At 40.7% G+C, this 24,870-nt stretch overlaps 1 protein-coding gene across 6 annotated transcripts in view; it reads right to left on the reverse strand.

The window, feature by feature from the left end:
• Window positions 1-7,412: 7,412 nt before the first annotated feature.
• LOC307153991 (protein adenylyltransferase SelO-like) overlaps window positions 7,413-24,870 on the reverse strand; it is a 57,980-nt gene continuing 40,522 nt past the window's right edge. The window contains exons 15-19 of one of the 6 annotated variants that reach the window (XM_079863855.1): window positions 9,832-9,924; window positions 9,661-9,740; window positions 9,536-9,579; window positions 8,801-8,880; window positions 7,413-8,617 (exon numbers count right to left, since the gene is read on the reverse strand). In XM_079863855.1, coding sequence (XP_079719981.1) covers window positions 8,495-8,617; window positions 8,801-8,880; window positions 9,536-9,579; window positions 9,661-9,740; window positions 9,832-9,924 — 420 coding nt within the window. In that variant the 3' untranslated portion in view covers window positions 7,413-8,494. Of the gene's footprint in view, window positions 8,618-8,800; window positions 8,881-9,535; window positions 9,580-9,660; window positions 9,741-9,831; window positions 9,925-16,686; window positions 22,746-24,870 lie in introns of those variants that run through there. The other 5 variants (XR_013820244.1, XM_079863858.1, XR_013820245.1 and 2 more) reach the window with 5 other exon arrangements.

Here is a 24,870-nt window from a genome sequence, read left to right on the forward strand (position 1 = left end):
TACTCTTTTGAAAGACATCCTGGGATTTTTAATGACCACAGAGAGTCAGGACCTCGGTTTAACGTCTCATCTGAAGGACGGTGCTCTGAGACAGTATAGTGTCCCCATCAGACCCACACAGACCACAGGGTGAGCGCCCCCTGCTGGCCTCACTAACATCTCCTCCAGTCGCAACCTAGTTTTCCCAGGAGGTCTCTCATCCAGGTACTGACCAGGCTCAACCCTGATTAGCTTCAGTGGGCAACCAGTCTTGAGCCCTATTTGGACGGGATTAGTTTAAAGGGGACATATCATGAAAATCTGTCTTTTTCCGTGTTTAAGTGCTATAATCGGGTCCCCGGTGCATCCACCAACCCAGAAAATGTGAAAAGTAATGACCCAGTAACTTTGTTTTGGTAAGCATTTCTCTGCAAGCATTTAAAAAAATAAGCAGATCAGATTTCACTCCCCTTCTGACATAAGAAGGGAATTGTATTATAATATTACCGCCCCTTAATCTGCACGTTTCCACCCACGGCGCCGCTGAACACCCACGACAGCAGTTTAACCAGTTCTAACGCAATGCCAAAAGTTCGAGCAAAGCATGCAAACAGTTCTGCTTTGCTGCACAGACTAGCACAGAACACTATTTGACCAAAAAAATTCACAGCTGTCTTATAGAGACCTAAGGGAACTGTGTCAACTTGTGTAAAAGTTAAACATGACAGTAAATGCAAGTTGATGAGATGAATCAATGTAAATCCACAACAACTACATAAATGTATCCACTAACCATTCAGAAACGTCCAGTGCGTCTAAATGTTGCAACCTCTTCCTGAGTCTCTCCGTAAGGCTGCACTCCGCTACTGTTATTTCTGAGATTTTGGATTTGAGAGTGAGATTTGTGTGTTTTGTTATTGACTGAGTATCCCAAGCTCATGTAAAGGACCGTATTCTGAATGGGGGCAGGGAGCACCAGCTCATTTGCATTTAAAGGGACACACACAAAAACGTCTCGGTTACTGATGTAACCCTCGTTCCCTGAAGGAGGGAACGGGAGACGTAACGTCGACGTGACGACGTAATTGGGATCACTTCAGGGAGCCCTATCAACTTCGAGTGTCTACAGAACGAGCCAATGAACGTTGGCGTGCGTGAATCGCGTCACGCGCCCCCGCCCCGCAGCACGGGTATAAACAGGAAGCGGGCGCACGCACACATTGTTTTTCGCTGAGGAGCCGAGATTTGTGACGGCCATGCAGCGATGGTCAGCAACGGTGGCGACGGGACGTTACGTCTCCCGTTCCCTCCTTCAGGGAACGAGGGTTACATCAGTAACCGAGACGTTCCCTTTCAGTCGCTCACGTTCGACGTAACGTCGACGTGACGACGTAATTGGGATCCCATGGAAAACGCCACGGTTGCTGCCACATCCAGCGCCCTACGCAAGACTCTCAGACCCCCAACTGCTGGGGCGGAAGACCTGCGTAGAGGGAGTTCAACTGCTGTTCCATTATACCCCACACAGTGGAACTCTTGGATAACACTGGGAAAGCGTACCTCTCCAGGGGAAAGAACGCTGCGGAGCCACATCCTGCCCGAAGGGAGGTAACATGTGGAGAATACACATATGGACTGGCCGAGGGGGCAGTGCGACATATGGAATGTCACTGGGGTGGCTCCACCCGAAGGGGGAGACACACCGGACAGTGACGGCAGAGCAGACTCTGCCAAGGGAAGACACGGGCTCACCGCAGGGAGCTGGTCGTGGAAGAATACACATATGGGATCGCCGCAGGGATCACCACATATGGAACCCAGCCTAGCACAAGTTACACAAGCATACGAGCACTAGGCCTGGCGTCGGACGCTCCGCAACGTCCGACTGCCGAAGGGGTGCGGAGGAACTCACAGGGTTCGCCAATGGGGAACTCGACTGGAGTAAAAAGTGCACGTATCCGTTCCTAGGAAGGGAGTGGCGCAGCAAGCCGACACTAGAGCGGGAACTTCGGTGTTACCGGCTAGTAGAAGCGAGCACACAGGAAGAAACCGGCTCAACACGTAAGCTATAAAACCTAGCGAACGTGTTAGGTGTCGCCCAGCCCGCAGCTCTACAGATGTCTGTCAGCGAGGCGCCGTGAGCCAGCGCCCAGGAAGAAGCGACACTCCTAGTGGAGTGGGCTTTCAACCCAGGCGGGCAGGGCACGCCTTGGGCTTCGTAAGCCAAGGCGATGGCATCCACTATCCAGTGGGCCATCCTCTGCTTGGAGACAGCCTTCCCTTTCTGCTGGCCTCCGTAACAGACGAAGAGCTGATCTGAGGTCCTGAGGCTTTGCGTTCTGTCCACGTACAGACGCAGAGCGCGAACGGGACAGAGAAAGCCAGGGCTGGGTCTGCCTCCTCCGAAGGCAGCGCTTGCAGGTTCACTACCTGGTCCCGGAAGGGAGTGGTAGGAACCTTGGGCACGTATCCGGGCCGGGGTCTCAGGATGACGTGAGAGTTATCCGGGCCGAATTCTAGGCACGATTCGTCGACCGAAAATGCATGCAGGTCCCCTACCCTCTTGATAGAGGCCAATGCAACCAGGAGTACTGTCTTACAGGACAGAATTTTTAACTCAGCTGATTGCAGAGGCTCAAAGGGTGGTCTCTGAAGTGCCGAAAGGACCAGAGACAAGTCCCAAGAGGGTATAGAGAGTGGGCGAGGAGGATTCAGTCTCCTCGCTCCCCTCAGGAACCTGACGATCAGGTCATGCTTTCCCAAAAACTTACCATCAACAGCATCGTGATGTGCGGCAATAGCGGCAACATACACTTTAAGGGTGGAGGGAGACAGCCTTCGCTCCAGCACTTCTTGCAGGAAGGAAAGCACGGCTCTGATCGAGCAAGATCGGGGGTTCTCCTCATGAGAGGAGCACCAGTCAACGAACAGGTTCCACTTCAATGCATAGAGGCGCCTCGTAGAGGGGGCTCTAGCGGAAGTGATGGTGTCAACTACCGCAGGGGGTAGGTCACTTAGAACCTCCGCGTCCCGTCCAGGGACCAGACATGGAGTTTCCAGAGGTCTGGACGCGGGTGCCATAGGGTGCCCCATCTCTGAGAGAGCAGGTCCTCTCTCAGAGGGATGGGCCAGGGAGGGGCTGTCGCGAGGAGCACTAGTTCCGGGAACCAGGTCCGGTTGGGCCAATACGGCGCAACTAACAAGACCTGCTCCTCGTCCTCCCTGACTTTGCACAAGGTCTGTGCAAGAAGGCTCACTGGGGGAAACGCATACCAGCTGTGTGCCAGAGCATCCGTGCCGAGGGTCCCCTCGGTCAGAGAATAGAACAACTGGCAATGAGACGTGTCCGGGGCGGCAAACAGATCTACCTGAGCGGTCCCGAAGCGCCTGAAAATCAGCTGGACCACCTGGGGATGGAGTCGCCATTCTCCCGGTAGCACCTGCTGCCGTGAGAGCTCGTCGGCTGCACGGTTGTGCAGGCCCGGAATGTAAACGGCACGAAGCGACCTCAGATGCTTCTGACTCCAGAGGAGGAGATGGCGGGCGAGTTGTGACATGCGGCGGGAGCGTAGACCACCTTGGCGGTTGATGTACGCAACGGTCGCAGTGCTGTCCGTACGGACCAGTACGTGCTTGCCTAGTAGCAGCGTTTTGAAACGGCTCAAAGCAAGACGTACTGCTAACAACTCGAGGCAGTTGATGTGCCAATGCAGTTGAGGCCCCGTCCACAGACCTGAAGCTGCATGCCCGTTGTACGTGGCCCCCCAGCCGGTGGTAGAGGCATCCGTGGAGAGCACAGAGTGCCTGGACACTTGTTCCAGGGGAACACCTGCCCGCAGGAACGAAGGGTCCGACCACAAGCTGAGAGTTTGGCGACAGTGCGGAGTCACTTGGACCCGGCACGAGCCGCTCTGCCACGCCCATCTCGGGACTCGATCGTGGAGCCAGTGTTGGAGCGGCCTCATATGAAGCAATCCGAGCGGCGTAACCGCGGCTGCAGATGCCATATGCCCCAGGAGCCTCTGAAACAGTGGTGCCGCTGTTCTGCGTCTGAGCGTGCTCACGCAGTTCAACACTGACTGGACACGGGCCTCGGTGAGGCGCGCTGTCATGTTGATCGAGTCCAACTCCATACCGAGAAAAGAGATCCTCTGCCTGGGGGTGAGTTTGCTCTTTTCCCAGTTGACCCGAAGCCCTAGGTGGCTGAGGTGACTGAGCACCATGTCACTGTGTTCGCACAACTGCTCTCTCGACTGGGCCAGAATAAGCCAGTCGTCGAGGTAGTTGAGGATGCGAACACCACGCTCGCACATGGGAGCAATGGCCGCCTCCGCGACTTTCGTGAAGACGCGGGGCGACAGGGCCAGCCCGAAGGGTAAGACCTTGTACTGATATGCCCGTCCCTCGAACGCAAAGGGGACAGGGACTCGCCCTCTTGGGGCCCAGAGGTTTCAGAAATTGCTCTTTTTTTGAAAATGTGGGTACCACTGACCCATGGGTCAGTGGCGGAACAAAAAGAAAAGGAAACAAAAGATTCTCCGCCCGGCCCTCCACCGGGGGAAGGAGTGGCGCCTTCGCCATCTCCTGAAGAGCAACTTGATCCACCTCTGGGCCGCCCGTCTCAGGGTCGTTTGCACCGTCGCTTGCCTCCTGGTTTGGCAGCGGCCTGGACGGGCGGGGTCGACTTCCTGCGGCTTGCTCCGCGCTGAGGCCTGGATGATGGCTGCTGCTGCTGGGGCCTGGCGGGAGCGGAGGACGCCGTAGAAGGCCGACCTCGGCGACGAGTAGACGGAGGGTCTGCGGCCGGCGGACGGGTGGGAGCGGCAGCGGTCCGCCGGGGCAGGATGTGTCGGATGGCCTCCGTCTGCTTCTGTGCGGCCGATAACTGTTGGGCAAAGCCCTCGACCGCGTCGCCGAACAACCCAACCTGGGAAAGAGGGGCATCCAGGAACCGATATTTATCGGTGTCCCTCATATCCGCCAGGTTGAGCCAGAGGTGGCGCTCCTGGACCACCAAGGTGGACATCGCCTGACCGACTGAACGTGCGGTTTCCTTCGTCGCCCGGAGGGCAAGGTCGGTTGCCACACGGAGCTCCCGGAGGAGCTCTGGGTCAGAACCACCCTCATTCATGTCCATGAGCGCCTGGGCCTGGTGGACCTGCAAGAGCGCCATGGCATGGAGGGCGGAAGCAGCCTGTCCACAGGCCTTGTAAGCCTTCGCCGTAAGACCGGACGAAAACTTACAGGCGTTGGACGGGAGGCGTGGATTACCCCGCCAAGAGGAAGTGGACGCCGGACACAGTTGCATCGCGACGGCCCGCTCCACTGGGGGGATATCCACATACCCCTTAGCTGCCCCGCCGTCGAGGGTGGCGAGGGGTGAGGAGCCACTAGAACGGCTTCGGGCACTATACGGTGCCTTCCACGTCCTAGAAAGCTCCTCATGCACTTCCGGAAAGAAAGGTACCGGGGCGGCGCACTGAGAACCAGCACGGCCCGCCCCGAGAAACCAATCGTCCAACCGAGAAGGTTCGGGACGTGGTGGAGGATTCCACGCAAGCCCGACCTTCTCGGCGGCCCGGGAAAGCATAGCAGTCCATTCTGGATCTGGCTCGGACAACGCTACACACCCCGAGGGGGGCAACGCAGCCGAGTCGTCATTTCCAGAGGACAGCTCCCCCTCCGATGCTGCGATCGACATCTGATCGTCAGCTGGGGCCCCAAAGGAAACGGTTGGTCATTCCGGGGAAGGACCAAGACGTTCACTAAGGGGCTCCAATGGCAGCAGCGTATGTGAGGCATGAGGGGCCCGCGGAGAATGACTCGATGGGGAAGCCCTCACGGTAATCCTCAGATCACCCTGGTCATGCGCCAAAGTAGGTCTATTGTGCGGGGCAGAATAGACTCTAGATCGGGGCATAGGCGAGGGGACTGCACCTCCCTTGAGGTAAGCGAGTCTCGATCTTAACGCTGTGATAGTCATATTCCCGCAATGGGAACATGAACTATCCACAAAAGCTGCCTCAGCGTGCTGAATGCCCAAACACGAGAGGCAACTCTTGTGGCCATCTGCTGGCGCCAGGGAACGACCACACCCAGAAACGCACAAGCGGAATGACATCTTGAAAAAGACGCAGGGTCACGCTTGTGTTGCTCTTTTAGTTGAAAATAAAAAAGGATTTGAAAAACTCTCTTTGTGTTGAGGCACCCAGGGGTAGCCGCAGTGTGAATGCACACACAGGGGAAACGCCCACCGAACCGACACACACACACACAGACACAAACACAGTGCTGTGAAAACAGCAGTTGAGAGCTGCAATGCTCGCGGCCACCACTGATCGCGCCGTCACACCAACACAGCAACAGAGAGATGATCCTCTTTGAAGTCTTCAAACAGCTGACTCTGATAGACAAAAAGTCTCATAGAAGCTCGGCTCCGAAGTGAAAGACAATGTGTGCGTGCACCCGCTTCCTGTTTATACCCGCGCTGCGGGGCGGGGGCGCGTGACGCGATTCACGCACGCCAACGTTCATTGGCTCGTTCTGTAGACACTCGAAGTTGATAGGGCTCCCTGAAGTGATCCCAATTACGTCGTCACGTCGACGTTACGTCGAACGTGAGCGACTGAAAGGGAACTGAGTTTTTACTCACACCCAAAAAGGGGCAAATTTGACAAGCTAGAATAAATGATCTGGGGGGTATTTTGAGCTGAAATTTTCACAGACACATTCTGGGGTCAGCATAGATTTATATTACATCTTGTGAAAAGGGGCATATGTCACCTTTAACATGGAGAGATGGGGTAAAGTAATATTATTACCAGAGCTTCTCAGTCAAAAAAAAGGTTGAAAGCTCTTGTTAGAGGCATGAAACTTCTTAGCGTTAGGTAAGTGCCTATTACCAACATAATCCAATCTGAATTTAATTAATACATTGTTCAACTGGACCTAACTATTTTGTATATATAAATATAGGTTATATGTGTTTGCGCACATGATATCAGGAAGCAATGTAATACACACGTCCACAGAAAGGTGATGGTGGTACGTAAATCGAGTTGCCCCTCCCACTTTTTACTGAGAATTTTTATCCTGTGCGAATGGATCATTATTATTACAGACGTCCTGTGGTATAATTACATTACTCCATCTACCGTTGTAAAACTAATTCTGTCCAAATAGGGCTTTGGGCTATATGGTGATATGGTTGCTGGCCAAAAAAAGGACATTTTAGTTTATTTACATGGCATCTTTTCACTGCTGAAGCTAAGGATAAGCTAAGACTTGTATTATTGTAATGCAATTTAATTGATTACAGTCCAGGCTCAGAGAAGTATACATACCACTGTAGCAAATGAAAGGAAATCTGGAAAAGCAGAATTCATCAGTCCATTTTCCAGAGTTACTAAATGAGACTACAGTGCAGGATCCAGGACTTCTTAAATCTTTAATGTTCATCACAGAAACATTCCCTGTTGTTACAGATATCACACATTTTGTTTGTCAGTGTAAACAATAATTGTATTTTCTAGATGGTAATAATATATATTAAAAAAAAAATCTTTGGCAACTAACATGCTAACATTGTAAACACTATAAACATAAGCAGTTGAAATATATGTGAAGATACATTATGTACTTTTAAAGTGTGTAATAATAATAACATTAATTATGTATCACTAATATTTACTATAGTTTTTCAAAATTGTTTAAACACAATTTCTGAAACTATGGCTACATTTCTTTAAAAAAGAAACCCACAAAACATGCACATAACACGCAAAACACCACACATCTCTAACAAAAGCAAAAACAATTATAGTTGTATAGAAGTAAAAAAAAAATAAAAAAATTATTTCATAGGGAGTTTAATTAATAATTTTGTAGCGCCTCCTTGTGAATACTTGTCATTAATCCAGCTAGATCTTCTGTGGCCTCCTGTGTATTCTATATTGAGTAATGTATTTAGTTGAATAAAAAAGAACGACTATGTACCTCATAATGTCCTGTGCCTTTCACCTGGACTGCTGTTCAATGAACAGATGATGGACTTTGGAGGTGGTTTCTGTTTTTAGCTGTGAGAGATGTCTGCTGGTTCAGAAAGAAGACAGAATCTCCAGTAAAAGTATAAGTACTCCTTTCATTGATGTGTATATATATATATATATATATAAAATAATGCAAAATATTGAAAAAAAGTTTGTTTCCAGAAGAAAATAGTGTCACAGTCCAGCTAAAAAGACTCGCTCCCCCCACCACCTCCAGACCCCATTAACTCCCTTCCACCCCCTCCTCCCCTCCTGGTCCCCAAAACTTTGCATCTGCAGGTGGAGCTCCACCACCTCCACCACCACCATCATATACTGTAACATGCATATATGTACATATATAACGTCGAACATGGCTCATCCTCCAATCAGATCATCCAATAGGAAGTGTGATTACATTGTCATAAACAATATTTTTGGTTCAAATGATGCTGAAATTTGTGATTTTTCTTTCATTCGACCCTGAGTTAGGAAGAACAGCTGACCCTCAGCCGCTGAGCCCAGGATGGAGGTTTACTGGCATATCCGGCTCTCTCAGCCTCTTCCTGCTCCAGAAATGGCTCCATTAAAGTCTTCTGCAACAGCGCCACCTACAAATACATCAAACATTCTGTCACCAAAGAAAAAGACAAGCCATAATGGTCTGTCTGAAGATGTTACATTGTATGTATAATTGTCAAGTCTTCATTTCACAGTAATACAGCAAACACTCTAAGATATATGATAAGCATGATCATGACAGCATATTAGTTTGACATCACATGTAATAATACCTCTGAAAAGTCATTTTTCTCTGCTTTTCTGATAGCAGATTCAGCCATCCAGTTCCTCAACACATACCGTGGGTTTACTCCTGAACAATATAAATATTACAAATAACATTAAACACAACATAACACATCGTAAAAAAAACCTACACTACCGTTTAAACATTTACGGTCAGTAAGGCTTTTTAAAAAAAAAAAAATTAATAATATTATTCAGCAAGGATGCATTAAAAGGGACAATAAAGACATTTATAATATTACAAAAGATTTCTATTTCAAATAAAGGCTGTTCTTTTGAACTTTATATTAATAAAAACATGTATCAGGGTTTCCTTAAAAATATTAAGCAGCTCAACTGTTTTCAAATGTTTCTTGAGCAGCAAATCAGCAAATTAGTATGATTTCTTAAGGATCATGTGACACTGAAGACTGGAGAAATGATCACAGGAATAAATTATATTCAACTGAACAAATATATTAATTACACAAATACTGTATATTCAAATAGAATAATTAATTTTATATTGCAATAATATCTCACAGTATAATAATATCTTGTAGTAATACAAAATTACAGTTTTTATTGTATTTTTGATTAAATAAATGCAGCCTTGGTGAGCATAAGAAATTTCTTTGAAAAACAAATCTTACCAATCATGAACATTTCAGCGGTAGTGTTACTGTAACAATATATAAACACATAATATATAACATTGCATCATATAACATACAAAAACACACCTTGCATTCTGTGCAGCCGTTCTTCATCTGAGTCACTTATTATCCTGTAGAAGACGATTAAACCATCAAGTGGTGTTCATTTTTAATCCTCTAAAGAGTTCGAGTTTACATTCCAGCAACATTACCTTGACAGACGCTGTAAATACAGCTGAACCCAGTCTCTGAAATGCTTGTGTGATGAGAGGTCTGAAAGAGCCCACAATGACTGTCAAGAGAGACACAGTCACAGTTAATGGACTGAAATCATGATTATGGATATTGCGGCTGCTGTGGGAGTGAATGGAGAGGAAACGAACCGGAGCAAAGGATCCCTTCTGAAGCCGGGACAGGGTCACTTCACTCAGCTGTCTGAAAGTCATAGTGAAGTCTGCTCCAGTGTCCTCCATTAGCTCAACACATCACACAACATACAACATACAACATTATATGGGTCATTCTCAGGAAATGCTGCCATTTGTGTGATCTACTACTGATTTAACACCATACTGGACTTAACTATTTCTGACAGTTTGGTCATTAAATATATAATTAAAAAAAATCATCTAATTAAAGAAAAGTTTATAATGAAAGTGTGTGTGTGTGTGTGTGTGTGTATATATATATATATATCAGTGTGTGTGTGTGTGTGCGTGTGTGTGTGTGTGTGTGTGTGTGTGTGTGTACTTGTCTACCTATCTAAGTGGGGACCTTGGTGTCGTTACACACTCACCAACAGGGGACCGTCGAGCCAAGTGGGGACATTTTTCAAGTCCCCTGTTGGTCATGCTTTAAAACATGTTTAAATCAGCTAAAACACGCTCTGGTGAATTTTTTACATTTTTGACCAAGTGGGGACCTACAGGTGTGTGTGTGTTTAAGTCCATACTCAGCAGCGCTCCTGTAGGCTGGAGCAGGAACTGCAATGGCCCATTAACACACGTCGTTCACACTTCTCCATTGTTTGAATGGCTTGCTGTCCTAGAGAGGCTCTGAGACTGTAGAGCTGCTGTTTAACTGGTAGCTTAGATAATGAACTTCAAAGTCTTTTCAAACATCCCTAAACATATATATGTATATATGTATTATTATTATTTTTTCTAATATTACTTTTGTCAATTTTTTTTAAAAATATGCCAAAGGGATCTGCAACTCTGAACGATGTCTTCCCTATACAACAGGGTACTCCAGCCTGCAATGGAACTATGTGTGTGTGTGTGTGAACATTGTCTTTATTTTGTAATTATAAGTTATAGTTACAAAATAAAGACACTGTTCACACACACACACACAGATCCATTGCAGGCAGAAGTCCACTGTTGGTCAGTGTAGAGCGATAGTCCCCTATGTTAGTAATATAGACATGTATGTGTGTATGTGTGTATGTGTGTATGCAATGGCAAATTAATTGTTAGGGACTGCACATATATAAAAGATATATAATGTAACTTATAGTTATAGTTACAAATTAAAGACACTATTCACACACACACACACAGATCCATTGCAGGCAGAAGTCCACTGTTGGTCAGTGTAGAGCGATAGTCCCCTATGTTAGTAATATAGACATGTATGTGTGTATGCAATGGCAAGTTAATTGTTAGGGACTGCATATAGATAAAAGATATATAATGTAACTTATAGTTATAGTTACAAAATAAAGACACTATTCACACACACACACACAGATCCATTGCAGGCAGAAGTCCACTGTTGGTCAGTGTAGAGCGATAGTCCCCTATGTTAGTAATATAGACATGTATGTGTGTATGTGTGTATGCAATGGCAAGTTAATTGTTAGGGACTGCATATATATAAAATATATATAATGTAACTTATAGTTATAGTTACAAAATAAAGACACTGTTCACACACACACACACAGATCCAATGCAGGCAGAAGTCCACTGTTGGTCAGTGTAGACCGATAGTCCCCTATGTTAGTAATATAGACATGTATGTGTGTTAGGCATGTGCCGGTGTCACATTTTCATGCTGCGATTAATTGAGTGATCTTTTATCACGGTGTACGGTATTATCACGATATTTTAATTGCACATGAGAAATAGATGGATTGGGGGGGGGATGTAAAAAATAAAATAAAACTTGCATCACAAGGTGTAATTGTGATTGTCAAAACATTTGGTAAATAAACTGAATTTTATTACGTTTAGTGACAACATGTTACAATGATTACATGGTACAATGACTGGTATACTGTTTGTATTGCTTAACACAAATTTAACGATTTCAATTCAATACTTGGGATTTGATTTAAATCTTGATTCAATATTGACTAATTTTGGATAAATATTAGGAAGGCTTCAGTAGATAGCCCACGTTATTTTTTTCTCATGAAAAAAAAATCTCACATAATGCTATGTAAGCATATAGAGCCCTATCAGCTGATATTATTAAAGGTTACATATAACTAATTAAATCAAATATAATGTGATTTTCATTATAATAACAATTATGTAATGACACAAGTAAAAATATAATAAATATGTAAAAAAAAGTGCAGTGCACATATTTAGCAAAATACTCCTCTTTATCTATTTGTTTTAATCATCTAACATGCTGCTGGTCATTAAATGGTTTAAATGTAACGTTCTGTGACACAATTGTTCTCCTGTTTCATATCATAAGTACCCTGCTCTGTCTTGTTTGACGGTCTTCGTGTCCTCTTTGCTCCGCGATTTTTCTCTGCGTGAGAAAACGGATATGTGGCGTGAGTGTGTGAAGAGTCTCGCGCTGAATGCGTCGAGTTGGCAGCTCTGCTTTTAGAAGCGGGATTGATCCGGATAGATCGGCGGCGGTCATAGACTGTAGGCGGCGGCGTTCCTCCTTCCCTCATGCTGCTTCTCCATGTGAGGACTGTTTACATTAGACTAGAAGTGCGCACTGGCCGCATGCTAATACACGTGGCGATTGTTTACACCAGAGTGCGCACGTGTTTCGCGCAGCATATACGCAGTGTCTGTTTAAGCGGTTGATGGAAATAAGCTATAATGCGCGTTCTAAAAATCTAAATTCGGATCTATTATTTTTCACGGTATTTTGAAGTGCCCGCGATAACAATATCGTGCATATTCATTACCGCGATTTATCGCATTACCGAATACCGGCACAAGTCTAATGTGTGTATGTGTGTATGCAATGGCAAGTTAATTGTTAGGGACTGCATATATATAAAAGATATATAATATAACTTATAGTTATAGTTACAAAATAAAGACACTATTCACACACACACACAGATCCAATGCAGGCAGAAGTCCACTGTTGGTCAGTGTAGAGCGATAGTCCCCTATGTTAGTAATATAGACATGTATGTGTGTATGTGCGTATGCAATGGCAAGTTAATTGTAAGGGACTGCATATAGATAAAAGATATATAATGTAACTTATAGTTATAGTTACAAAATAAAGACACTATTCACACACACACACAGATCCAATGCAGGCAGAAGTCCACTGTTGGTCAGTGTAGAGCGATAGTCCCCTATGTTAGTAATATAGACATGTATGTGTGTATGTGTGTATGCAATGGCAAGTTAATTGTTAGGGACTGCATATATATAAAATATATATAATGTAACTTATAGTTATAGTTACAAAATAAAGACACTGTTCACACACACACACACAGATCCAATGCAGGCAGAAGTCCACTGTTGGTCAGTGTAGACCGATAGTCCCCTATGTTAGTAATATAGACATGTATGTGTGTTAGGCATGTGCCGGTGTCACATTTTCATGCTGCGATTAATTGAGTGATCTTTTATCACGGTGTACGGTATTATCACGATATTTTAATTGCACATGAGAAATAGATGGATTGGGGGGGGGATGTAAAAAATAAAATAAAACTTGCATCACAAGGTGTAATTGTGATTGTCAAAACATTTGGTAAATAAACTGAATTTTATTACGTTTAGTGACAACATGTTACAATGATTACATGGTACAATGACTGGTATACTGTTTGTATTGCTTAACACAAATTTAACGATTTCAATTCAATACTTGGGATTTGATTTAAATCTTGATTCAATATTGACTAATTTTGGATAAATATTAGGAAGGCTTCAGTAGATAGCCCACGTTATTTTTTTCTCATGAAAAAAAAATCTCACATAATGCTATGTAAGCATATAGAGCCCTATCAGCTGATATTATTAAAGGTTACATATAACTAATTAAATCAAATATAATGTGATTTTCATTATAATAACAATTATGTAATGACACAAGTAAAAATATAATAAATATGTAAAAAAAAGTGCAGTGCACATATTTAGCAAAATACTCCTCTTTATCTATTTGTTTTAATCATCTAACATGCTGCTGGTCATTAAATGGTTTAAATGTAACGTTCTGTGACACAATTGTTCTCCTGTTTCATATCATAAGTACCCTGCTCTGTCTTGTTTGACGGTCTTCGTGTCCTCTTTGCTCCGCGATTTTTCTCTGCGTGAGAAAACGGATATGTGGCGTGAGTGTGTGAAGAGTCTCGCGCTGAATGCGTCGAGTTGGCAGCTCTGCTTTTAGAAGCGGGATTGATCCGGATAGATCGGCGGCGGTCATAGACTGTAGGCGGCGGCGTTCCTCCTTCCCTCATGCTGCTTCTCCATGTGAGGACTGTTTACATTAGACTAGAAGTGCGCACTGGCCGCATGCTAATACACGTGGCGATTGTTTACACCAGAGTGCGCACGTGTTTCGCGCAGCATATACGCAGTGTCTGTTTAAGCGGTTGATGGAAATAAGCTATAATGCGCGTTCTAAAAATCTAAATTCGGATCTATTATTTTTCACGGTATTTTGAAGTGCCCGCGATAACAATATCGTGCATATTCATTACCGCGATTTATCGCATTACCGAATACCGGCACAAGTCTAATGTGTGTATGTGTGTATGCAATGGCAAGTTAATTGTTAGGGACTGCATATATATAAAAGATATATAATATAACTTATAGTTATAGTTACAAAATAAAGACACTATTCACACACACACACAGATCCAATGCAGGCAGAAGTCCACTGTTGGTCAGTGTAGAGCGATAGTCCCCTATGTTAGTAATATAGACATGTATGTGTGTATGTGCGTATGCAATGGCAAGTTAATTGTAAGGGACTGCATATATATAAAAGATATATAATATAACTTATAGTTATAGTTACAAAATAAAGACACTATTCACACACACACACACAGATCCATTGCAGGCAGAAGTCCACTGTTGGTCAGTGTAGAGCGATAGTCCCCTATGTTAGTAATATAGACATGTATGTGTGTATGTGTGTATGCAATGGCAAGTTAATTGTTAGGGACTGCATATATATAAAAGATATATAATATAACTTATAGTTATAGTTACAAAATAAAGACACTATTCACACACACACACAGATCCATTGCAGGCAGAAGTCCACTGTTGGTCAGTGTAGAGCGATAGTCCCCTATGTTAGTAATATAGACATGTATGTGTGTATGTGTGTATGCAATGGCAAGTTAATTGTTAGGGACTGCATATAGATAAAAGATATATAATATAACTTATAGTTATAGTTACAAAATAAAGACACTATTCACACACACACACAGATCCAATGCAGGCAGAAGTCCACTGTTGGTCAGTGTAGAGCGATAGTCCCCTATGTTAGTAATATAGACATGTATGTGTGTATGTGTGTATGCAATGGCAAGTTAATTGTTAGGGACTGCATATAGATAAAATATATATAATGTAACTTATAGTTATAGTTACAAAATAAAGACACTATTCACACACACACACATATCCATTGCAGGCAGAAGTCCACTGTTGGTCAGTGTAGAGCGATAGTCCCCTATGTTAGTAATATAGACATGTATGTGTGTATGTGTGTATGCAATGGCAAGTTAATTGTTAGGGACTGCATATAGATAAAATATATATAATGTAACTTATAGTTATAGTTACAAAATAAAGACACTATTCACACACACACACATATCCATTGCAGGCAGAAGTCCACTGTTGGTCAGTGTAGAGCGATAGTCCCCTATGTTAGTAATATAGACATGTATGTGTGTATGTGTGTATGTGTGTATGCAATGGCAAGTTAATTGTTAGGGACTGCATATATATAAAAGATATATAATATAACTTATAGTTATAGTTACAAAATAATGAAACTGTTCACACACACACAGAGATCCAATGCAGGCAGAAGTCCACTGTTGGTCAGTGTAGAGCGATATATATATATATATATATATATATATATATATATATATATATATATATATATATATATATATATATATATATACATATATATACTGTGTGTGTGTGTATACATATTATGGGGGGCCAAACAGGAAATAATTCTATGTAAATTTGAATATATAGTTATAACTATGAATATATTTGTAAATCCTAAATATATAAATGTAACCCTGAATATATAGTTATAACCCTTAATATATAAATGTAAATCTGAATATATAAATGTAAATCCCGAATATATTGTTATAACTCTGAATATATAAATGTAACTCTGAATATATAGTTATAACTTTGAATATATAAATGTAAATCTGAATATATAGTTATAATTCTGAATACATAAATGTAATCCTGAATATATAGTTAAAACTCTGAATATATAAATGTAACTCTGAATATAGTTATAACTCTGAATATATAAATGTAAATCCCGAATATATAGTTATAACTCTGAATACATAAATGTAATCCTGAATATATAGTTAAAACTCTGAATATATAAATGTAAATCCTGAATATATAGTTATAACTCAGCATGTGTGCTCCGCTCAATATTCCACTCTATGCCAATGCGCTCCACTCAATCGCTCACTGCCCAAGCATTCAAATCCCGCTCCTACATGAAATCTCAGTGTAACGTAGGCTACTGTACTATAGCCTTTGTTGATTATTTTTAAGTCATTGTTGGGGGCATTTACAATTTTGCATAGCTGGCCTCTGCACAATGTTTGTGTGATAATAGGCCATTATTTAAACTTTATTAGTTTCAGAAAGATTCTCGCAGATACAGAGACAGTTGAAACAAAGGCAGATCTTTATTTTACAAAAGCACAAGGTTTTGGTGTTTGGATGTTTAAACATACTCCTACAGCTATCTACTGCCTAATGGTTTGCCAGTTGATAAAACTTTGGATAATATAATTAATAACAACATAAAATCACTTCAGTGTTATGACAATGTTGTTTGCATGAAAACACTTTAATTAGCAGAATTATATTCGTATAGACTGAGATGTAAAGAAACAGTGGTGGCCACTATCGTAATGAACTGTCAACAGTGATAAGGTATAGCTAAGAGTGCTCCAGACCAACCACGAACGAATGACTTACAGAAGGTATTCTTAACTAAGAATGTTTCAGGAAACACTTATTAACATTAAGGTAAAGCCTGAGTTATATATAAATGTATGTGTGTGTGTGTGTGTGTGTGTGTGTGTGTCTAATTATACAATGTTCACACAGGCATCAGAGACCAATATGCAAGACAAACATAAAAAGTATAAAAAAAAATAGAATGATCAAACCATCAGTTATCAAAAATTTTAAATATTAGATTATTTTTTTTATTTTTTTTATGAAAGACCATTTGAATCTAGCCTGGGTTTCCCCATGCTGCCTTGCTCACAGCGCGATTTTATTCACGTTGCTAGGCAGTTTGGACATCATAGACCTAGCCGGCTGAATTCGTTTACAACAAAGATGCATAGACAGTAAAAGAAAAGATGACTGCCTCTGGAGAATTTAGATTTCACACTTATAAATAAGTCAGAAAGAATAAATGCATATTTGGGGTGCTGTCCGAGGAGAGGGCGGGCTCGGTATTCGGCCCGAACCCAGGGTACTCCCCCCGTATTCCAGGCTGTGGAAGAACAAGCCGAGAGTGATTGGGGGGATGCTGAAACTGTCAAGGAATGTTAGGTGAGTGAATAAATATATGCTTCCTTTCATGCTGATAAGGTAGGCATGGCAATCGTTTGATGACAAGTTGATTGGATTGATTATTTGAACGAGCTTCTCCCGAACTTTCTGTATGAAACATCATGTGTAGATTCCGCCATCGCGTCTGTTATAGACGATATCGACAGCGCATTCATTTTAAAAGAGGAACAGAGAACCGCGATCAAGGCATTTGTCAACTGGAAACATGAATGAAAAACATATGTCACTTACTCCGTTGCTCTGATTGGTTGTAGGTCTATCCAATTGAGTGCAGAGACATTTTCTTTCCTGGTTCGGTTGAAACACGCCCCATAATCAAAGTTCAATGGACCAGTATCAGACTCACATTCTGACTAGAATCTGAGTATGATGACGTCAGGCTACCATAGACCAGATTTTCCAATGAAAAAGGGAACCAATCGCAGAATGGGGAGGGAGCAGCAAGACAATGATGACACCGAAGCAGTTTGTTTATATCTATGGATCCAACATGGCATCAGACTCGACGTTACCTTCTACCCTCATGTTTATCTTGCACAAACAGTAATATTCACGCCATTGTGTACAAATAAATCTTTGACCCATCGTATTTTTCCTCGTCGAATTTCTGTCACTCTACATACGTCATCTGGTATAATTGAAACGATTGGCTATGAGCTACGTACAGGCGCATTTGATAGACATTCATAGCGCCCAATAAACGGCTCTGGGCATTCGTAAACCACGCCTCAAATACGAGAAAATTAACACGTGGTTCCCAGACCAAGGCTCAAAAGAGACTTGGTCTGACATTAGCCAGGCTAATTTGAATCTGTTTTCCACACAATGGGGTAAAAATTACAGACGGCCTGGCAGCAATAGCTCAAAAGCAGATGTGAGAAGAAGCTTCTTATCATTCATAATATTATTTTTCTTGTTTAACGCACTCTCTTTAAATATATTTTATATGCTTTTTTATGCAGTCCCTAATTTTTTCTCTCTAGCTACAGTTCCATATCAACAAATAATACAGAATTTTAATTTTATTCTCACCAATTATTAATTTACAATATCAACAATGATCTAGACTAGATAAATAAAATGCAACCACAGCAATAAGTCAGGGGAATGCTTTTATTTCTTCCTTTGGTTTGAATTTTAAACATTTTGCAGTTCTTTTTTAAAATGTATACATTTTAATACAATTATAAAATGATATATCATGATTTGAGACCCTCTTTTCTGTAATGAAAGACCAATTTTATGGGTTGTGGTGTCTCAGACAATGGCCAATATCAGTTAAAAAAACATCGTTTCCCTTAGGGCTTAAATGAACCTCATCACTTAAAAATAGTTCAGGCTTTTCAAACAGTATGTGTGGATGATGTACAATGCTCCCATTAACACACAAAACAAACTTAGCCATCACATTGTTCACAAACTTTCGCACTTTGTTTTTATCAATTTTATCATCACTACATTGGCTACCTATAAAGTTCCGTATTAATTACAAGGTATTGCTACTGACTTATAAAGCCCTAAACGGCTTAGCTCCAGTCTATTTAACCGATCTTCTATCGCCCTATAATCCATCGCGCTCTTTAAGGTCACTAAACTCGAGGCTTTTGGTCATACCTAGGATATCAAGATCCACCAAAGGAGGGAGAGCATTTTCACATTTAGCTCCAAAACTCTGGAATAGCCTTCCTGATATTGTTCGTAGCTCAGACTCGCTCTCCCAGTTTAAAACTAGATTAAAGACGCATCTCTTCAGCCAGGCATTCATATAATACTTTTAATCTTACAGTTAAATCCGACCTCTAGTTCATAAACGCCAGAGGAGAACTGGCCCCCGACTGAGCCCGGGTTCTCCCAAGGTTTTTTTTTTCTCCATTAGGTCACCTGATGGAGTTTTTCGGTTCCTTGCCACTGTTGCCTTTGGCTTGCTCAGTTGGGGATATTTGGGAATATTTAATTTAATTAATCAATCAACGATACTATTGATCAGCATTACCAAACGTGGACGTTCCACTAGAAACAAACATTGATGTATTGTTTTATTACTGTGAAGCTGCTTTGATACAACCTATGTTGTGAAAAGCGCTATATAAATAAACTTGACTTGACTTGACTTGACTTTGTCCACCTTTCCCGGGGGGGCATGCCTCCAGTGGCGCCTTTGGTTTATTGAAGACAGCAGAATTTTCATCTGGGGAAACTGTCCGTTGAGGTCACGTAGGTCCCTCTTCATTGCTTTGAGAAGCAGCACACTTTTCACACGTCCTAGGTCGTTGCCTCCACAGTGAATCACTAGCACATTCGGAGCAGTCCTTCTTTTAAGGCACTGTTGGAAGAAGGGAAGGAGGTCTCCCCAACACATGCCTCCCCTGCCAAACCACTGGACCTGGGAAGCCACTCCAAGATTGGTGCCTATGGTCTCTCTTGCTCGCTTTTCGCCACGTCTAATGTAACTGTCACCAATAATCCAAACTCTGTGCACACCTGATAAAAGGATTACAATACAAATGATTAACTATGCAGCACACAATTGGGAAGTCACACAATTGCTCTAGAATTTGTTGTAAAATATAATTAGCTGCGTCACAATAAACTTTATACATTTAAGGCCTTTCTTTAACATGGAAAGGCACAACTCACAATCTTAAAATCTAGGGCTGGACCATGATTTAAACATCTACAATTTTCAAACGAACATACAATAACACTTAAACATTTGTGTATTTTGAAATGAGATTGCCACTACATGCATTATTGTAAATGTTAAAATCTATTTGAATAAAACATTTTAAAATAGTTCAATAGGTTGAGCAGAAACATACCTTTCTTTTGAGTAGTGGATTCTCTGATGAAGTGTTCTTGTTGAACAACATGAACTGTTGACTTGACTTTTCTAAAAAAAACAAAACAAAAAAAAAACAAGGAAAGTAAAAAAATAGTAATCGTAAACATGTTTAACAGTTGCAACATCTGTAGAATAACTGGTAAAACATTGTTTTTTATGTTTGTTAAATTGACCATTATGATTTTAAATATACGCAATATCATCATTGTTGGTACTACAAGTCTAAAATAAGGATTATTCTAAATTTCTAAATTACTCTTCTAGACATTTTAACTATCCGCAAAAAGGAGTATCAAAAATATAAATTATAAAGATACCAATTACTAATGAAACCAATTTGAAATTCTGAATTGTAACAGCGTAATTATTTATTTTCTTTATAAATAGATCAATCAAAATGCTGAACTTACCTCATGTTGTAGAATATGTTCTCCTCCTTCAAAAACGCAAGGTTCAAACAGAGACAAACACTTCCAAAAGACACGAAAGAGTGAATGTTCTGTGATTATATCCCACAACCCCAACCATCTATCTGGACAGTGATTGGGTCTCCAGATAACTGTTGCTATAGAAATGCTAATTTCTCTGGGATTGGAAACAAACTGGCGCCTCCAAATATGTACAAGTGGGTGATTGTTGCTTAGCTTACCCTGGAAAATAATGCTGTTGCAAAAACACTTAATTATGACTTAGTACACTGCAAAAAAAAAAAAAGTTTAAGACTTACTTATAATACACATTTTTGAAAGTCACATGAAATAGACCATATTATTTATTTCAGATTAGTTTTAATAAAATATATTTAGTTAAAATGTCCCAAAGAAATAACAAACACCATATGACACCAAGTGTATCAGTGAATATTTACACACACATTCAATATATATATATATTTTTATATAGATTTGTTTCTGGGGTAGAAAATAAAACAACAATATGGTAATCTCTACAAGATCTGTTTTAAAGTGAAAATAAATAAACTCATATGGGGTTATATCATGTATTGGTGTAAACAGTGAACTATATTAAGTATGCAGAACTCCAAATAAACAATACATGGACCAGTACTTTCTTAATATCATTAATCTTGCAGCACAACTTCAATTTAAATGCATCATCACTTTGGATTACATTTTCAGTAAGGTTCTATTCATTTAGATTATGTAATGTATACAGTTATCTGAACTAACCAATAACATCATACACACATTAATGCACAGTGTATTATTTTAGATAACTTATTCATATGAGCTCATAAAATTACAACCGTTTATTTATAGTTTATGGTAAATTAACAAATGAAACCTCTTTGTAAAATGGATAGCACTATTTCTAAATTTCCATTAATTAACCTTATGATCAAAGATAAAACACAGTAAATAATATATATGCCTAGTTTAATATAGTTCTTCTTAGTTAATTACTAATTTGTTGGTTAGTTTCATAGTAAATTAAGTTTATCCAGCTGTTTATCATAACAGAATAAACACTGAAAAGGGTGATCATGAACCAGACGTGAATCCATGAATAGCTGCAATTCACAAGTGTGAATTGAGTGGTTTTAGTTACAAAAAACAGCAATATCATTTCATTTACATACTGCTTAAACCTTTTTCTTTTGGAATGTGTGGTTAACGATTTCCTATACATTTGCCTTTACATATGATAATCACAGGTGATTACAGCTGTGACCTGACAGACTGTTTTTATCTAGTGGAGACCGGGTGTTAATAGGAGACATTAAATGCTTCGATTCCCCAAGCAGATATACCAGAAGTAAAACAATCAGAGGCATAATTAACCCCTTGATTGTCAAGGATCACTGGTGGCCCCAGATTATTTTATTTATTACTCTTTAAAACATCACACTCCTACTTGATCTGCACAAACTGAGCTTCATTAGGAAGGTTTAAGACCCCAGCTTTGATATTTGACCACTGTTTATAATTAAACTGGTTTGAAGTTAGATAAGTTTCTTAATTTATTCCAGAAGTGCAAAATAATTAATCTGTAATGTTCGTTATCTTGAATAGAAATCATCACTCATACAGCAGCCATTCATCTCATCTCCAGTTTATTTGTGTTTATATAGGCCTACATACAATATCCACGATCTCCCAGGGCTATTAGGCCAATGATGCGCACATTTGGAGAAATAATTGATATGATATCGTCATACAGAATAATATTTCTATTTATTTCCCACTGAATTATGCAATCTGAAGAGCTCAAACAGCTAACAGAGCCAGCGATGACTCTGCTCTTCCAGATTTGCGTCAGCAAACGTGATGACATCAGTTCGATATGATTCGTTTGTAAAGCTGTCAATCATCTCATGGTGAACCAACGTGACCATAAGGCTGTCCTTCTGGATGACGCAGTGCTGTGTACACTGTGGACAAACAAAACTAAACACATCTCTTCATCTGATACAAGAAGCTAATAAATGCAGGATTCAAGTTATTCTGTTTTGTGTGTGTTTGATTTCCGTTCGATTTTGGTTATTGTATAGGAACAAAGAATGTTTACAGTATGCATGTGAGTAAAAATAGCCCATTGCTTCATAAAAAAATGCAAAATAGCCTATAACATATTTAAATAATCTTTTTTGACTTGAAACCATTTTAAATTGCGACCGAAATATGATACAAATACTCAATTGTGTTTTAAAGTGAGCTTTAAGTGAGAGTGTAATATTAATAAATGATATTGTGTCATGTAGCTTGAGGCTGCCTGTTGAGCTAATGCACCTTCTACATGAGCTTCCTATTTCATAAAATCATGTTATTTATTTTTTTTAATTCAAGAACAGTTTTTTTTGTTGTTGTTGTTGGTTTTCTAACAAGACTTAAGATAATAGATGTATTGCTCTTGCATAGTGGAATGACAGAGATTTAGATGACCAAGCAAAAAATACAGGGATACAGGCATTAATGACTGAATTCAAACAAAAGAATAAGAATAAAAGAAAAATGAAGATTAAAGGGTTAGTTCACCCAAAAATGAAAATTCTGTCAGTATTTACTCTCCCTCATGTTGTTCCAACCCCATTAGACTTTCGTTCAACTTCGGAACACAAATTAAGATATTTTTGATGAAATCTGAGAGATTTTTTTTACGTAGTGTAATAGCGTAGCGCGTCTGTGTTTCACGTCACCACGTATCACACATGACCACAGTCGCCCAATAGCCCGCTACGTTATATTACACTATGTAAAAAAAAACCTCGAGGTCCAGAGAGAAGGAAATGAAAAGAGGAATAAAGTCGTTATTTTTGTTTGTTTTTGCGCACAGAAAGTATTCTTGTCGCTTTACAAACTTAAGATTGAGCCACTGGAGTCACTTGTACTATATTAACAATGTCTATAGTACATTTTCTGGGCCAGCAAGTTGAGGTGTCCATAAGCCTGCAGGAGGAGTGATCCAGCACTCAGATTTAATCAGAAATATCTTCATTTGTGTTCCGAAGATGAACGAAAGTCTAATGGGGTTGGAACAACATGAGGGTGAGTAATTACTGACAGAATTTTCATTTTTGGGTGAACTAACCCTTTAAGTCTCTTGAAAAGGTGCTAAATGTTCGTCGATTTACATGAATGGGCCATTTCTCCTCACCAGACCAACCAGACATGTTGAGTCAATGACTCTAAATGACAATGAGAGTCAATGACTCTACATGAGTGTTTACAGGGGAATAAGATATTTGGTCTTACAATAGGCTTCATAAAATGCATTTAGAGATCATCCTCAGATTTGATATTCTGAAGCTCAGAATATTTTATACATTTAATAAATATATTCTTAATATTTGATGTTTTTATGTTTGAGCTTATATATCTCAATATTCATAACAGTCTGATAAATTTTTAGTCTTGAACTGTAAACACTCAAGTGATGGCTTTCTAAATATATGTTGGTTATGTGCCTATTCAGAATGATTTCTGAGCAGAAACTTTGATATTTTTGGTATGTCATAAATGCATCACTCACCAAAATTGGGGGTGACTATATAATTGTTTTAAATAAGCTATTCATCTAAGCTGTCTATACAAAACATTGTAAATAACCAGTTCAGTTGTAACAAGTAGGCTTTATCATCTGTATAATTTATTTAATGAATCTGTTTGAGATCAAATTAATGCTAGATGTTTTGATATAAATTAAATATCAAACATATAATGTTAGTACATGGCATGACTGTGTCTAATTTCACTCAGTTATTTTGATTTATTTCCAGATTCAATCATAGGCTTGTTCTTACATAGTAGAGCTTGCGCAGTTTTCAAAAATGGTGCTTTAAATCTCTTGACAAACTAAAAGACTTAAATTACATTTGTATGTATTCTAAATAAAAGACACAGGTTGTACTGAATGTCAGCTTGCTTATTTTTGTAAAGATAATGATTTATTGAGTCCACATGCCATGTAAACTTGAAACTATGCTTCAAATCACAGATCGAGAGCTGTCGTTCAAACCACAACTCTGCGATGCTGTTTACAAATGTTGGTTGGAACTA

Source organism: Squalius cephalus (assembly GCF_949319135.1).
Source record: "Squalius cephalus genome assembly, chromosome: 25".
NCBI classification, from domain to species: Eukaryota; Metazoa; Chordata; class Actinopteri; order Cypriniformes; family Leuciscidae; genus Squalius; species Squalius cephalus.